Source organism: Geotrypetes seraphini, chromosome 5, assembly GCF_902459505.1.
Source record: "Geotrypetes seraphini chromosome 5, aGeoSer1.1, whole genome shotgun sequence".
Classification (NCBI taxonomy): Eukaryota; Metazoa; Chordata; class Amphibia; order Gymnophiona; family Dermophiidae; genus Geotrypetes; species Geotrypetes seraphini.
The window spans coordinates 28,227,282-28,242,826 of NC_047088.1; the positions used below are offsets into that span (position 1 = coordinate 28,227,282).

The 15,545-nt window shown below is 46.0% G+C and overlaps 1 protein-coding gene across 1 annotated transcript; it reads right to left on the reverse strand.

The window, feature by feature from the left end:
* Positions 1–2,367: 2,367 nt before the first annotated feature.
* Positions 2,368–4,355, reverse strand: SOWAHD (sosondowah ankyrin repeat domain family member D). Its single transcript, XM_033944392.1, has 2 exons — positions 4,199–4,355; positions 2,368–3,902 (listed from the first exon to the last, which is right to left on the reverse strand). Exon 2 carries the CDS (start codon positions 3,829–3,831, stop codon positions 3,037–3,039), a length of 795 nt encoding a protein of 264 aa, XP_033800283.1. The 5' UTR covers positions 3,832–3,902; positions 4,199–4,355; the 3' UTR covers positions 2,368–3,036.
* Between the last annotated feature and the right edge of the window lie 11,190 nt (positions 4,356–15,545).

Genomic DNA, 15,545 nt, shown 5'->3' on the forward strand with positions numbered 1-15,545 from the left:
ATTTGTCCCCGCAGAAACTCAATTCTAAACCTACCATGACAGACAAACTTCACCAAACACTTGAAGCAGTCACAACCTGGATGGAAAATCACAAACTAAAACTCAACCAAGACAAAACCAAATTCATCCTCCTAGAAACTGACAAGATCCAAACCACAACCAGCCTAGACATAAACACAACCAAATACCCCATCCAAACCACCATAAAACTACTAGGCATGACCATAGACAGATGCTGCACAATGCAACCGCAAATAAATAAAACAATTCAAAAATCATTCGCAATCATGAGAAACCTGAGACAAGTCCGAAAATTCTTTGAAAGAACACAATTCCAACTTATAGTACAATCCCTAATACTAGGTATATTGGACTACTGTAACATACTCTTCCTTCCATGTCCTGCAACCACGATAAGACAACTCCAAACAATCCAAAATACAGCTTTGAGACTCATCTACTCATTGAAAAAACATGACCACATCACTGAAGCCTTTGTCAACTCACACTGGCTCCCAATCCAAGAAAGAATCCAATTCAAATTCTACTGCATATTATTTAAAACCCTACACGGAGACAGCCCATCATACCTGAACAATCGCCTCATTCAAGCACCCAGTACCAGACACAGAAAAACGCACTCCCCATTCATACCCCCCCCAATCAAAGAAGTAAAAAGAACAAAACTACACGACGGCCTCCTGGCCACCCAAGCCGCAAGACTGGACAACCAGATCTCCAACCTTCTGATGACCACCCCAGACTATAGGACGTTCAGAAAAGAAATAAAAACCACACTTTTCAAGAAATTCCTGAAACAGCAATAACAACACGACCTCTAAATGCTCCTAAGATCTACAACTTACCTCTCTAGCAAATCAATGTAACTCTGTCTTTTTTAAATTAACCTTTTGTAATCCGCCTTGAACCGCAAGGTAATGGCGGAATAGAAATCCCTAATGTAATGTAATGTAATGTAATGTAATTTCCCTGTCCCATTTCTGTAAGCTCTGCCTTAACTGCACGAGCCTTGAACACTTATGAATTTAAAGTGCTTGAGGCTTGTGCAGATGAGGACGGAGCTTAGGCATTGGTGGAATGAGGCATTATGACATCACAGTCTGAGCTCTAGAATGTTGCTACTTAGGATTTTAAAGGGTTTGAGGCTTGTGCAGATGAGGACGGAGCTTAGGCATTGGTGGAATGAGGCATTATGACATCACAGTCTGAGCTCTAGAATGTTGCTACTTAGGATTTTAAAGGGTTTGAGGCTTGTGCAGATGAGGTCGGAGCTTAGGCACTGGTGGAATGAGGCATTATGACATCACAATCTGAGCTCTAGAATGTTGCTACTTAGGATTTTAAAGGGTTTGAGGCTTGTGCAGATGAGGACAGAGCTCGCAGGAATGGGACAGGAAAAGAACATGCGGGGATGGGATGGGAAAATGAGTTCTCGCAGGGAGAGGAAAAATTTCACTGTGTCATTCTCTACTCAGGATGTAGCATCTCCCAGGCAGCTGCAAGAATCACTGTAGGGAAAACTGGATAGGTTGTTTTAATATGCAACTACTGCAGTATAACTATGGAATCAAAGTCCAACACTGTAAAATTAACACCAATTGGGCATATAATGTACAAGTAGGATCCTACTTGTACTCAGGCTGCACCTCAAAGGCTCTTGAACTATGGATGGAGGATTTGTAGGTATCAGCCAGGCCCTGAAAGGGTGTTTTTATGCAACCACTGCAAGAAAAGTCTCATTACCCACCCTAGGCCTATGGTTGAAATGCAGAACACGCACACAGAAAGAGGCCCCTACGTCGTCAAGATGGGGCTTTGACTGTGCTCATGCTCTGTACTTGTGAACTTGGTAATGAGGATAATAAAGTCAGTGGTCAATTTCTTAAAGACAATATCAAGGGAGAAGAAATCTATACAAACAGGTGTAATAGAGCAAATACAATGAGATTTAACTCTGTTGCAAACAGTAGAAATAAAAGAAACTTTGATTTTAATGTATTATCTTTGCTCCTGTCTATCAAGTAAAATACGTTTCAGACCCACTTAAATTCTTCACAGTAGTTTTAAGAGACGGTGCCAGTTTGTTAGATTATTTTTTTTTTATCTTTATTGATTTTAAGCTTTGACAGTGCAATACAATTAATTGAACATAAAATACTGCATAAAATGCACTAATAATTAATTACACAAGTAATACATAAAACAATCATTTTCTCCCACCCTCCTCCCTATTATTAATACAATAAAACATATGTGACTACAATATTATAATTAAGTAATTTTAATCCTCAAAATACACTGCCCTCCCCCCACCCACCCTGGATGTGTAAGGAAATCTAAGAAAAGGAGAAATACATGACCATTACTGTGAGGTAACAAATGCATAGTAAACAGAATCTTCCACCCTCCCCCCCCCCTTCTCTCAGTTTGGTAGGAATTTTGCAAGATCCAAAAAAAAAGACAGAAATGTACACTCTAGAAAGAGTGGAAAAAGTCAGTGTAATGTCATCATTGTTAGTAGACAGAGAAACACAGAAGCTGCACTGGTTATTAGCACCAGAGCTAATGGAAAAAGCTCAATGCAAGCAAAGATCACAGAACAACCAAAATCATATGGTAGCTGGTCCAAGACAGCGTCTTCCCAAAGGCTATCCAGCTTGTTTAGAACTGTGGCTTTTCTGCTGGCTTCATCCTAAGAGGATGCATCTTCTTTCGGCTGATTTTGGCAGGCTCTCTCGTCTTACTTCCTCTTTTTAACATTTCACACATTGACTATTTTCCAAAAAGGAAGAAGGCTTTAAATGCTGTGCCCCTCCCCCACCCTAAACCATTTTTCTGCACGATGTCCTCCTACCCGTTCCAAATTTTCAAGGGGGGAAGGGGAGGACACGAAGATCTCGACTGGAGCATTGTGAGGTGGATTCTACCGTAGGGCAGAATCTTCTTGATGGAGAGTTGAAAGAAGGTTGACAGGAGATTTCCTGCCCCCAGCCACCAGTCCCTTAACTCTGAAGCTCACCAAAACCGGAGAGTGGCCAGGGCCCGGCCCATTAGAGAGCGCAGGGTAGTGGACGGCCCTGAGCCACTGGGGCAGTTGTTATTATTGCTGTTGAGGACTGCCAGGGTGATGCTCCGCCCACGCGGAGCCGGCTCCTCGGGGGCTCCGGCCAGTTCGCGGAGCTCTGGGGGCGCACCAGCCCGCAGGTACTGCCAAGCCTGCCGGCCGCTATGATCTCGCCGGTGCACGTCAGCCCCAAAGGCTCCGATCAGCAACTTGAGGAGCAGGTCGTGGCCCTGCATGGCGGCCAGGTGCAGCGGAGTGAAGCCCCCGCGGGCCGTCGCGTTCACGTCCAGAGCCCGGCCGCAGCTCCGGGCGAAGGTGAGCAGGCGGATCAAGTCCTCGTGGCGGCCGTGCTTGGCGATCCAGTGCAGGGCCGAGTAGCCGGTGACAAAGTCCCGCCGGGAGAGCAGAGCGGGGTGGGCGCGGAGCCGCTCCTCCAGGGCCTCGTAGTTGCCTTCGGCCGCCGCCAGCATCCACTCGTGCTCCGCGGGATCCAAGGCCAGCCAGGCGGCCCCCTCTTCCTCCTCCTCAGCTTTCCCCTGGGTGGCCGCCGGGAGCCAGAGCCCAGCCAGGGGCAGCGTTCCCCCCGCGTAGCTCAGCAGGCTCTCCCGCAGCCCCCGCCGCCTCAGGCTCATGCTGCCCGCCGCCGACTCCCGCCACCATGGCGGCGCACCGCGCTGGCTCTCCCGGAGACTTCTGGCTAGTGGCCGCCTGGGGGAGCTCGTGGCCGCGGAGCCCACCTGTGCCATGCTGAGCTCATGATCTCTAGCTGCGCCCCCTCCCGGCCGGTGCCGGCATGGCTCCTCCCCGAGAGCGCTTCCTGCAAGAAGCAAAGAGGAACTGTGAGCTCCGAGCAAGAACATTTGAACAACAACCCCCCCCCAAAAAAAAAAAATAGAAAAAAGATAACGACGTTGTGTTTTGCAATTCTTTACTTTTCAAGGGAAGATCGGAGAGGAGCAGCTGCGGGGTTTTGCCCTCTCTTGAAACGATCGGTTCTGTCACCGTTTCTAGGCTATTCTCAAAAGAATCCCAATGTGCACCATTAAACCCAACCCCGCAGGACAGGACAAGCCTTGAGTGGCCTTTTGCTTCCGGGACTCCATCTCGTCTTACCTGTCGCCTTTGCTCGTTCACCTCCGGGCTTCTGCCAACCCCACCCGGGCACCCGCTGGACTGCAAGTGACCAAACTCCTCCTCCTCCCCGAGAGCTCTGCCACTTTCCCTTCCGCTTTCCAGGTTGCCATTTGAGGGCTATTGGCCAGACGTCTTGGGTGACTTACAGCGCCCTCCCCTGGCTGGTGCCAAAACGACCTTGATCAGATCAGACGGCGAGACTCTCACCTAACGACACAGAAACGACAAAGTTGCTCTGTCGTGGGAAGCCAAAGAGGGGTCCTGAGAGCCCGCAGGGCCGCTGTCAAATGTACTATTTCAGCAATTCCTAAGACTTTTGTTTTGTTTTGTTTTGTTTCTTTAAGTGAGCAGCTGGTAGAAAGAGGAGGGGGGGGAGGGGGAGTTGGGCCAGAATCACCACCACTTGATTTGCTTTAATTATTTCTTTCATATACCACCTAGGGCTCCTTTTACTAAGGTGAGTTAGGGCCTTAACACGTGGAATAGCGCACGCTAAATTGCCGCGCACGTTAGACCTGGCGTTAGTCTAGAAGCGTACCATGCAGTTTAGTGCACGGTAATTTTGTGCGTGCGCTAAAAACGCTAGCGCGCCTTAGTAAAAGGAGCCCTAATAATAATAATTATTTTATTTTTTATATACCGCCATACCCGGCGAGTTCTAGATGGTTTACATCAATTATAAAAGGATCTACGTTTTCAAGCAGATTTACAAACAAATAAAACAATTCAGTAACAAGTAATTCCGAAATTGACAGAGGATGGAGGGAGGTTGTTGAAGACGGGGAAGAGAGGAGCTGTAAAGGAGGGGTGAGAGCAGGGGGGGGGAGAGGAAAATGTGAGCGGGTGGGGCTGCTAGGGGTCTTGTTTGCTGAAAAGGTAAGTTTTGAGAGATTTTCTGAAGTCAAAGTAGGAGGGGGCCTCGAGTATCATTTGGGCCAGCCATGTGTTGAGCTTGGCTGCTTGGTAGGCGAAGGTTTTGTCTATGAATCTTTTATAGTGACAGAATTTTAGCGAGGGGAAGGCGAACAGTTGAGTTCTACGGGATTTCTTGTTTGTGTGGTAGAGGTTAAAGTGGGGGTTGATGTAGCTTGGAGTAGCACCATTAACCGATTTGTAGCAGAAGCATGCGAATTTGAAAAGGACTCTTGAATCGAATGGCAGCCAGTGTAGTTGGTGACATGTTCCCATTTCTTTAGGCCGAAGATGAGGCGCACGGCAGTGTTTTGGATTATTTTTAATCTCCTGGTGGTTTTCTTCATGGCGTTTAGGGAAATGATGTTACAGTAGTCAAGAGTGCTGAGGATGGAAGATTGAACCAGTAGGCGGAAAGCGGAGTCGTCGAAGTATTTTTTTATTGTGCGTAGTTTCCATAGTACGGAGAAGCTTTTCTTGACCAAGTGTTCAGTGTGGGTTTTCTAAGGATAAATTTTTGTCCAGAGTGACTCCCAGAATTTTTAGGGTGGGTTCAAGAGGGAAAGTAATTCCTTTCAATTGAATCGTAGTGTTTTTGATTTTGTCATTGGGGGTGGCTAGGAAGAATTTTGTTTTGTTGGGATTGAGTTTCAGTCTGAACGAGAGCATCCAAAGTTCAATCTGGTTAAGAATATTTGTGATGTGCTACTCGACTTTAAAAAAACGAATACAAAAACATCACACTGTATCAGATAATTTCGTGGATTAGAGAATGACATGGTGGTTGTTACCCGCGGCTAGCTGCGGGTAACCCGCCAAAACGGTGACCCAAAAAAAAGGTCACCGCGAGTTCGGAGACGAGGCCATTCACCGCCCCGTATAGCAGTGAATAGTAGCACGGGGCGGTGAACAAGTAGTGAACGCGCGGTGAACGAGCGTTCGATCCGGCAGCCCACTCTCTCCCGCTGGCCATCCATGCATCTCCCTCCCCCCTTTTCCCTTACCTTTTCTTCTTGAAACTGGCGATTTCTATAAGGCTACGAGCTGTATTACAGCCGGAGCCTTGAAGTCATGTCGCGTTGCCTGCTGGAAAAAGTCTCCTCTGACGCAACTTCCTGTTTCCGGTTGCATCGGAGGAGACTTTTTTAGCAGGCAACCCGATGCGACTTCAAGGCTCCGGCTGTAATACAGCTCGTAGCCTTATAGAAATCGCCAGTTTCAAGAAGAAAAGGTAAGGGAAAAGGAGGGAGGGAAATGCACGGCTGGCTGGCGGGAGGGAGCTGCTGGACCGCATGAAGGGTGCTGGGGGTGGGGGGATGGAGAGGAGAAGACGCTGAAGACGGTGACGGGGCAGTGAAAGAGAAATGGGGACGGGGCGGTGAAGGGGAAGGCAGAGACAGGGACGGGGCGGTGAAAGGACCAGCGAAGACGGAGCGGTGCAGAGGATGGTGGTCCGGGGACGGGACGGTGACGGGGACAGAATTTTTCCCCGTGTCATACTCTATCATGGATAGCCTAAATAGCTGTTGATTTCAATTTCTTTAACCCAGGTACTAATCTTTAATCTGAAAAAATTTGACCACATAACTCCGTTCTACCAAAAACTGCATTGGCTTCCTGTAGGGAAGAGTTCTCTTCAGATTTGGATGCCTTGTCTACAAAGCCCTACATGGCCTACTGCCTAACTGCTCAATACTTGTTCTCGTCGCCAAGCCGCTCCACACGTTCTCGATCATTCAAGTTTTATGAGGTGTTTATATACCGCCTATCAAGATTTCTAAGCGGTTTTACAATCAGGTACTCAAGCGTTTTCCCTATCTGTCCCGATGGGCTCACCATCTATCTAACGTTCCTTTTGTGTGATACCCTTATACATCGAAATAGAATAGTTGAGCCTTGAGATGACAAGAGAGTGTATTAGAATTTTAATAGAATGAGATTCGAGGAGACTTGAGAGAGAGCTTATCATACGTAGCCTGTAGAGACCTTTCTGTACGACAGCACTAACTGATCATGGAAAGTTAACTTATTGTCAAAGATGATACCTAAAAGTTTGATGGTTTTCATGAAGAGGGCTCGAAGCAAACAGGTGCGGCATTAGGATGTGCGAAACCTCCTTTTTTTTTCTTTAAGCCCAGCTTAGTAAAAGGGCCCCTATGTAACTTGCCCAGGATCACAAGGAGTCTCTGGGATTATTTGAACCCTTGCGTCTCCGGTTCTTAGTCTGCTGCTCTCCTGTCTGTCTTTCACCCCCGTGTGCATTGTCCTTCCAACGGTAGGAGGAGTTGGGAAGGTAATAGGCAAGGAAAGCTCTTCACCATCTGCAGTTGGAACCACCCCCAACAACTTCTGCAAGAGAAAAAGGCAGCAGGAGAGGAGGCGGGACAGGTAAGAAGCAATGCTTGCTGACTCCTGAAAGCTGTATTGGGGTGGAGTAGAGGATAATATACAGTTTTGTGTTCACATATTTGCAGGCTTTTAAAAACATGTATTTCTAGTAGTGTTATGAGAGGGTACTAGAGATTTCTTTTTGCATGGGGCATCCCGAGGAGTTAATCCTGCCTTGAGCTGAGACTCTGCAGAGCTGGTGCAGGCAAAATCTTTAGTTAAGACATCATTTATTTCAATACTTAGTGGACCCTGAGATTCTGCTAATTAAAAATGACCGCACTCCCGCCACGCCCTGTAAAATGCAGCATTAGACATCGTATTTTTAAATATTAAACTTTCTTTCATGCATACTTAATGAGAGCAATTTCTAAAAGCCATTTACCCACATATATAAGCTCTCTGAAAGCTGCTCATCCTCCTTGTCAGTGAAAAGTACACACAGATGGTTCTTTAAGTGACTGTCGGGATATACTGGGAGGTTTTTTGACTGCAGCTGCTCTTTGCCACCCCTCACCGCCTCCCCAGAAGCTGCCACTCTAGGTGACTGCATGTTTTCTCTAATGGCTGAGCCAATTTTTTTTTTGGGGGGGGGCAGGGGAGGAAGAGGAATGACCAAAGTGCTACCTGGGGCCTAAGGCATGTGTAGTATGCCCCTGATCTGTGCTTGTCTCTGCCCCCCCCCAAAAAAACAAACAAACTTTAAAAAAAGTATTAGGAAGTAATGATCACTAAACCGCTTAATACTTTGATACAAGCAGTATATCAAGAAAATAAATCCAATCCAAAGAATGTTATGAGAGTCTATTTGGATTGATTTCTTACCTTATCTAGCAATGGAAACTCTGGAGGGTTACAATGAATACATTCCAGCAATCCAGTTTTCAGTTTACTAAGGTCACGTGGTGTTTATCTTTGATATAAAGGTCTTATCTCTACCCTGCTAGGGTTTGCTTCCTCTTTTCTGTCTGACTGTTGAGAGGTGGAGCCCGTTTAAAGTTCACTAAGGAAAGTTTGATAATTGCCCTGTCTGCTTTTTTATACCAGCGGGTGATGCACATGAATCCACAGTGGCTGAAACATACATCAGTGCCTGAATAAGTGAACACAAGACACAGTCGTTATTTAAATCCCCTGCACACTTTGACATTCAAAATAGCTGCGGCTTCCCCAGAGGGAAGCAGTCTTGGTCATGTGTCATCCGAACAGCTGGATGTAGGGCCCATAACTGCAGAAGGATTCCTAGGTCATGCCCCTCCCCCTAAGTTGTAATAATCAGGCTGTGTGAGTTGGGGGGGGGGATATAAAAGAGATGGAGAAGGGAGCCCCAGATAGTTGCAGATTAAAGACTTATGACTCCAAGTCCCCATTGTGTTCCAAATGACATAATGTTTCCAAAGAAGAAACTGCAGGGCCAACGCCACCCCCAACAACTCTTCCCTCCGCACCCCCTCTGTGTATAGGTACCAGCTCTGAGAGTGCCACGTCTGCTCGAGTACAAACACCTTTACTATGGGCTAGATTCACTAAGGGCACAGATGGGATCCAATCCTTGTCTGGGGGGGGGGGGGCTGTTTAACAAATCGCCCTCATGCAAATAAGGGCGATTGGAATCACTCCCCCAACCAACTGCAAGGATGCCCGGCAGAGCTTTTTACTTTTTTTACCACGACCTCATGGTTTTAACTCGCTGTAAACCCGCGGTGACAGGACAGGGATGGAGCTCACGGGGACAGGGCAGAAATGGGGACCAATTTCTTTCCACTAAACACTACAACTAGGGACCAGGGTCAGTATAGTCCAATAATTCAACTCAAATCAGAACCCTACACGGAAAAAGCTACAAACTCTGCAACACTAAAAGGCCTTAATCGCATACATTCATCATCCACATAACATAGCGTACACCAGCAGGAAGAAAAGGAAAAAGGCCTCAGTTCGGCTTCAGCTGGCCAAAAAAACTCCACTCCTTCAAAGACACCACTCCTGCGCGAGGAGCCACTGCAGCTGTGAGGAGGAGGGAGCCGGCCACAAGATAACACCGGGGGCATCGGACCGCGGGCTGCCTAAAACAGCCAGGCGGGCCGGATTGAGTTTGACACCTGTGCTTTAGGGAATCCTGTACATTCTACTTGGGGAGTTACTGCTCTCAGTAGCCTCTAGTGGTAGGAAACATGAACTTTTCTAGAATGTAATTTAAAGTAGGGATACCGGCTTGCTGAGAAAGCAGGATCTAAGGTCCCAGTCTAAAGAACCCCAGATTTGCTTGCCCTAGAACATGAACATTATATTTGAGTCTTATTGCTATATTTATTTATTTATTGTCCTAATATATATATTTAATTTCTTATATTTTTACAATTTAATTAACTAAAATGTGTTCTGCTTTTATTATGTCCCGTTGACCTTCTTTTTAAAACATTTCCTGTCCCAAACTCACTATTTTTGTATTTTATGGTATTATTATATGTGTCCCAAGTCAAGTGAAGAAAGAAGAAAAAAGGGCAACTAGAAAAGAACGCTAGCATCCTATCAAATTTCATAAACTGCTAACAGCTATAATTATACTGAATTGTCAGATATCTAGACAGGGCCTCTGGTTCTGTGAATCTAACTGCCGGCATAGTTTGCTTATTACACAATTGTCATGAAAGATGGGCCAGCTTCCTACTATACATTTCCAATTCCCTCCTTCCTTTGCAGATTCTCTGATTTGACGTCAACGTCTAACCTTCTTGCTAACCTTTCATTATGAATGTAAACTTGTAACTCATTCTGGGCTCTTTTTTGGGGGGAGGAAGTGCTAGAAAATCAACTCAATAAATGAATAAAGACTGCCCGGTCTTGGCAGGATGTAGATTCCTAGGCCAGCATCAGCGTCAAGTAGGGAGGAGGGGAGTGCTGTGTTTCCCTCCTCTGGTGCCGACGCTAGCCTTCCCCTTTGCAGCAGCTGGCCTTTGAAACCACATACTGCTGGGACTGGACATCAGCGTTAGGGTATCTTTATGGGCTGGTGATGTCATGGCCCTGGGCATTTGACACCCTTTAGCACCAGTGCCCTGGGCCACCTGATCCATAGGTTGAGCCAGCCCTGATTTTTGTAGAGGTGGTGAGGAACGTTTGCATTGCTTGCTGGCATTTGCTCCCTATTAGAGCATGATCTGGGAGACAATTTTAAAGGCACTATTATGGACCGAGTGGTCACTTCCCATCATTTCACCACCAGGCTCCTCTGGACACACTACCCCGGTCAATCTGGTCACCATAGATTGTGCTGTCTCCGCTGGACTCTCTGGCCACCACCGGTCACTTTAACAATCTCTGGACCTCTGGGTCTTCTGGCTGCTTCCGGTACCATTACCAGTCTCCCTGCTGGTTGCCATCGGTCCCTTCAGTCCCACTGCCATTCACTCACCAGTCACCTTCATCCAAGGAGCACTGGTTCTTCTGGCTGCTTCTGGTACCATTACCAGTCTCTCCACTGGATGCCACCAGTCCCTTCAGTCCCACTGCCAGTTACTCATTTGTCACCATAAGACAGGATACCACCAGTACACTTGTCCTCGCAGATCTTCCTGTCACCAGTCACTCAGATATTCTCCCTGAGCACACTGGTCCCTCTGGATGCTCTGGTCACTCAGATAATTAGACTTACTTAGGGTTAGGCTTTCACCAGCATTCCTCCCATGAAGGGGCACCTGAACTCCAGAAGGAGCTCTACTTCTTTGTTCTCGGAATCTTGCTTTCTAACCCTTTTTTCCATTCAGGGTGTGTAGAGAGCTCCCAGGTATCTTTGCAATATCCATATGCAAATTAAATCCTTCTTCTGATATTGAGTCTTTTCTGTGCTGGCTGATGATGGGACATACATTCCGTCACTAGCACATAAGTGCCCTGTTAGAAAATGAAAAATATTATTTGGATGGATGAATGTATATGTGTGCACAAAGCAAAGTTTAATACTTAAAAGTATGATATTTGTGTTTTTTTGTACTGGCTTATTTAGGGAGGGGTGGTAGTGGAGTGGCATGACTGTTGAGTTTAATGATCAGAATCTTGGTGGGAGAGGGGCTACTGGTGTGAAAACTAACTGGGCTGTGCAGAGCTAAAAGTTTTTCGAATACACTTGCTCTGGCCCAAGAGCCTCTCCTACTCTTAAAATTCATAGCACAATCAACAGCTTTTGTAAGGTATTGCAAGCTTCCAGTTTCCTGTTCATTGTACATTATAGAGGAGGGAGGCTGAGGTGCATACCCCACTCTGAACAGCAGGGAGCAGGGCAGCGTTCCAGCTGCTCTCAACAGTACATTAGATGCAGCCGTGCATGCTATGCAAATCTTTTCAACCTCCTCTGAAGGACAGTCACACAAGATAATTAACTGCAAATGAGAACATTTTGCGTCAGAGTCCCAGGGACAGAAAGAGCTGAAGGATCAAAAGCACGAGTTATCATAGTGGCTTCTGTATTTCTGGTGTTCTATAAATGGAAATGAAGGAAAAGCTGCTGCGATGAGCAGATAATGAATTCGACCCAATTTGTGTCTTGGCCTCGTTTTGGCTAAGGATAAAGTGCGGCTTCTAAGCTATTGAGTCCAGGAAATTCCCTTTCATGATTTTATAGCAGGGGTCTTAACCAGTCCTCGGTTATGGTACATGGGCTTGTCGTGCCACTGGGGATTTGCACACATCTGTGAAGCTGAAAGCTATGCCATCAGTAGTTTCACTACCAGAAGGGCCTCCCAAGGCGAGCAGGTTTCAGTGTTGATGTCAGACTAACGATGTACCACCCATATGGGCAGCAGCAGATGGGCAGTGTTGGAGACAGAGGATTGCGTTTGATGTGACAACGGTGACAACATCGAATTTACACTACACAGAAGAAAAGCCTGGCAATCTGCTTCTGTATTCTGCTACCAAAAAACAACTTGAGATCATTAACAATTCACTAGGACTCACACGAGTAAATAGCACTTTAACCAGTGGTGGGCCACACCCCAAAATAGGGTTAAATGGGGTGTGGAAGAAGGGCCATGAAAGTTTGATTGAAGTCTACAAAATCCTGAGTGGAGTAGAACGGGTACAAGTGGATCAATTTTTCACTACGTCAAAAATCACAAAGACTAGAGAACACTCGCTGAAGTTACAGGGAAATACTTTTAAAACCAATAGGAGGAAATTTTATTTTTCGCTCAGAGAATAGTTAAGCTCTGGAACGTGTTGCCAGAGGATGTTGTAAGAGCGGATAGCGTAGCTGGTTTTAAGAAAGGTTTGGACAAGTTCCTGGAGGAAAAGTCCATAGTCTGTTATTGAGAAAGACATGGGGGAAGCCACTGCTTGCCCTGGATTAGTAGCATGGAATATTGCTACACCTTGGGTTTTGGCCAGCTACTAGGGACCTGGATTGGCCACCGTGAGAACAGGCTACTGGGCTTGATGGACCCAGGCATTGGTCTGACCCAGAAAGGCTATTCTTATGATCTTATGGTCTTTTGGCTTCCCTGGGCCGCATTAGCTGATAAAAATGTTTCTGGGGCCGCACAAACACTGCAGCAAGACAGAGGAGGGAGCCGGCAAGACGGTAAACACCCAGGGGCAGCAGAGGAAAACACTGCATCGCCCTCAACCGGGGCCACAAAAAATACTTCACGGGGCCGCAGATTGGACACCCTTGGTCTAGAGAAAATCAAGGCAGTTATTAGGACAGTTATTTGGAGTATAACTGTAATGTTGGGGAAGGGGTAAAACATGGACCTCCCGGATCTTAACTGCACGTCCTTAAAAATCTTAATTTATTGACAGTTGAGGTTTCAGATTTAATGTCTGCAGGTCCACGTTTTAGCCCCTCATTCCACCGCTGTAATTGTTGCAATTTCTGACCCTACGGATCTGTGCTGATGGTCTTATTAATAATAATCAATCTGAGGAAACACTTCAGCTAAGGGAGGTCTGCGTTTTACCCCAGATCGTCAGGGCTCAAGACAGCTACCCTAACCTCTAGACTACTTGTAAAATAATAAAGTTTTGCCACTTTTAGTCTCAATATAGGTTATGGCTCCGACAGACCTGCATGACACTTTAGCTCTGATGGACGTTAGTAAAATCTGAACCCCCCCAAGTGCCACCCCCAGGCCCGCCCAGTGGCACAGACCTCACAGCAAAGGTTTTGCCACTTTTAGTCGCAGCATAGGGAGGGAGAAGCATTAGGGTCTGTCAGAGCGATTGGGGTGGGACTGGGGTGTAACGGTGGGGGGGGGGGAGACTAGGGGGGGTCTGGATTTTACTAAAGTAAGATCTGGTAACCCTACACATAGTATCAAACATAACATGCTCTCTCTCATTTATTGGCATTAATAAACTAATCCAACTTAACAGTAGATGTCTAATTATTACAAGGCAAAAGAGGCTATAAACAATGTGTCCTTTTATTAAAGTCACATTTCCTATGTCTGTCACCCTGTCCTGTAATAATAGGAATATTAAAATCTCTACATCCAATACCCAACATTAGCTGAAAACCAACAGATTTTAGATCAAAAACTCAACTAAATCACCAAATACCCAAAACAATTGCACAACGATGTCCAGGATCTCTCCATAGGGTTTGCTAAAGGGTGCATGGTTTTTGCTTGTGTCTTATGCAAGTCGCCAGCTGCAAACCGGGCAGAAATAGGATTAGGTATTGATGTCATCAATGGGTGTCCCGTCAGAATCCCTGTAGCTCTGCCCACTCCACAATTCTGATATTGCTGTAAAAGAATGAGGGAAGAGTTGCATCACAATTCTCTGTTCTGGGCTCATAGATGCTTTATTGCTGCTGGCGTCTTACCGGAGCAGGGGGCCGGCTCAAAAGGTTATGGTGCCCCTCACTCCAGACCTACTTTTTTGGTGCCCCATTCCCTGCCCCCAGGCCAGTTCCCTCCTCCATCCTCTCACACCACTGCCCAGTCCCAACAGAATGCGGCTTCCTAGGCCAGCTGCTGAGAGGAGGGAAGACCAGCAGCAGTGTCAGGAGGGAGGAGGGACCTTCCCCCCCTCGCAGCAGCTGGCCTAGGAAACCACATTTTGTTGGGACTTGGTAGCAACATTGGAGGAGGGAGGAGTTGGAGAGTGTTCAAGCCATCTCATAGTTTAAGTTATGGACCTGTGACTTCACAGCACTGGGCGTTTGACGTCCTGGGCCAGAGCCTCACCTGGTCCATAGGTTAAGCCAGCCCTGCTAGGGAGTGAGGTCAAAGGGCAGCCAGTTACAGACCCTGTAGTTCCACCACCACCACAATCTGTGGCCCACCATTGAATTTTATGCAACCTGTGAAACCAGAAAACCTCAATAACCAGAATTTTGTTGATTTTTAAATACTGTATTTCACAAATATTTTCAGAATAGCTACTCTAGCAGTTTCCATCATTTATTCCTGACAATGCCTTATACTAGAAGCATCCTTATTTTTTTATTTTATTTCCATTATAAAATCTCAAATATATAAATATATGAATAGCATCCCATAAATGATATCAGGGTTTGCATATATTCTAGCATAAGGATGTTTATTATTTTCTCTGTTGGCTGCCACCGGTTTTCCCTCTGGATGGAGCATAGAATCTGTCACAATTAGTTATTGTCATCATATGTTTAACACTATTATGTATGTAATTTTGTAACCAATTCTGGGTGTTATCAGGAGGACGAGCTAAACAATGGAACAAATAAAGATTGCCCACCCCTGTCTTAGAGCATTTAGCCTTGCATAAATTTCAGATTAGTATGATACCAATAATATTTCCAGGACAACTGGTGGTCATTGGCCAAGAGGCTTCCACTGGCTTCAGTAAGCTTTGTGGCGGATTCTCTTCTCTCTGGTGGGAAAGTAGGAGATCTGTGCAAGCAGAAAATGATTGCATTGTTTCTTTCATGTATTATGACTGTAGCAAGGAAACAGTTCTGGAATGCAAAATCTGAATTTTGAAACATTCTACTTGAGTTAAAATGTTACTAAGAAATAGCCAAGAAATTTCCCTGTTAAAATGT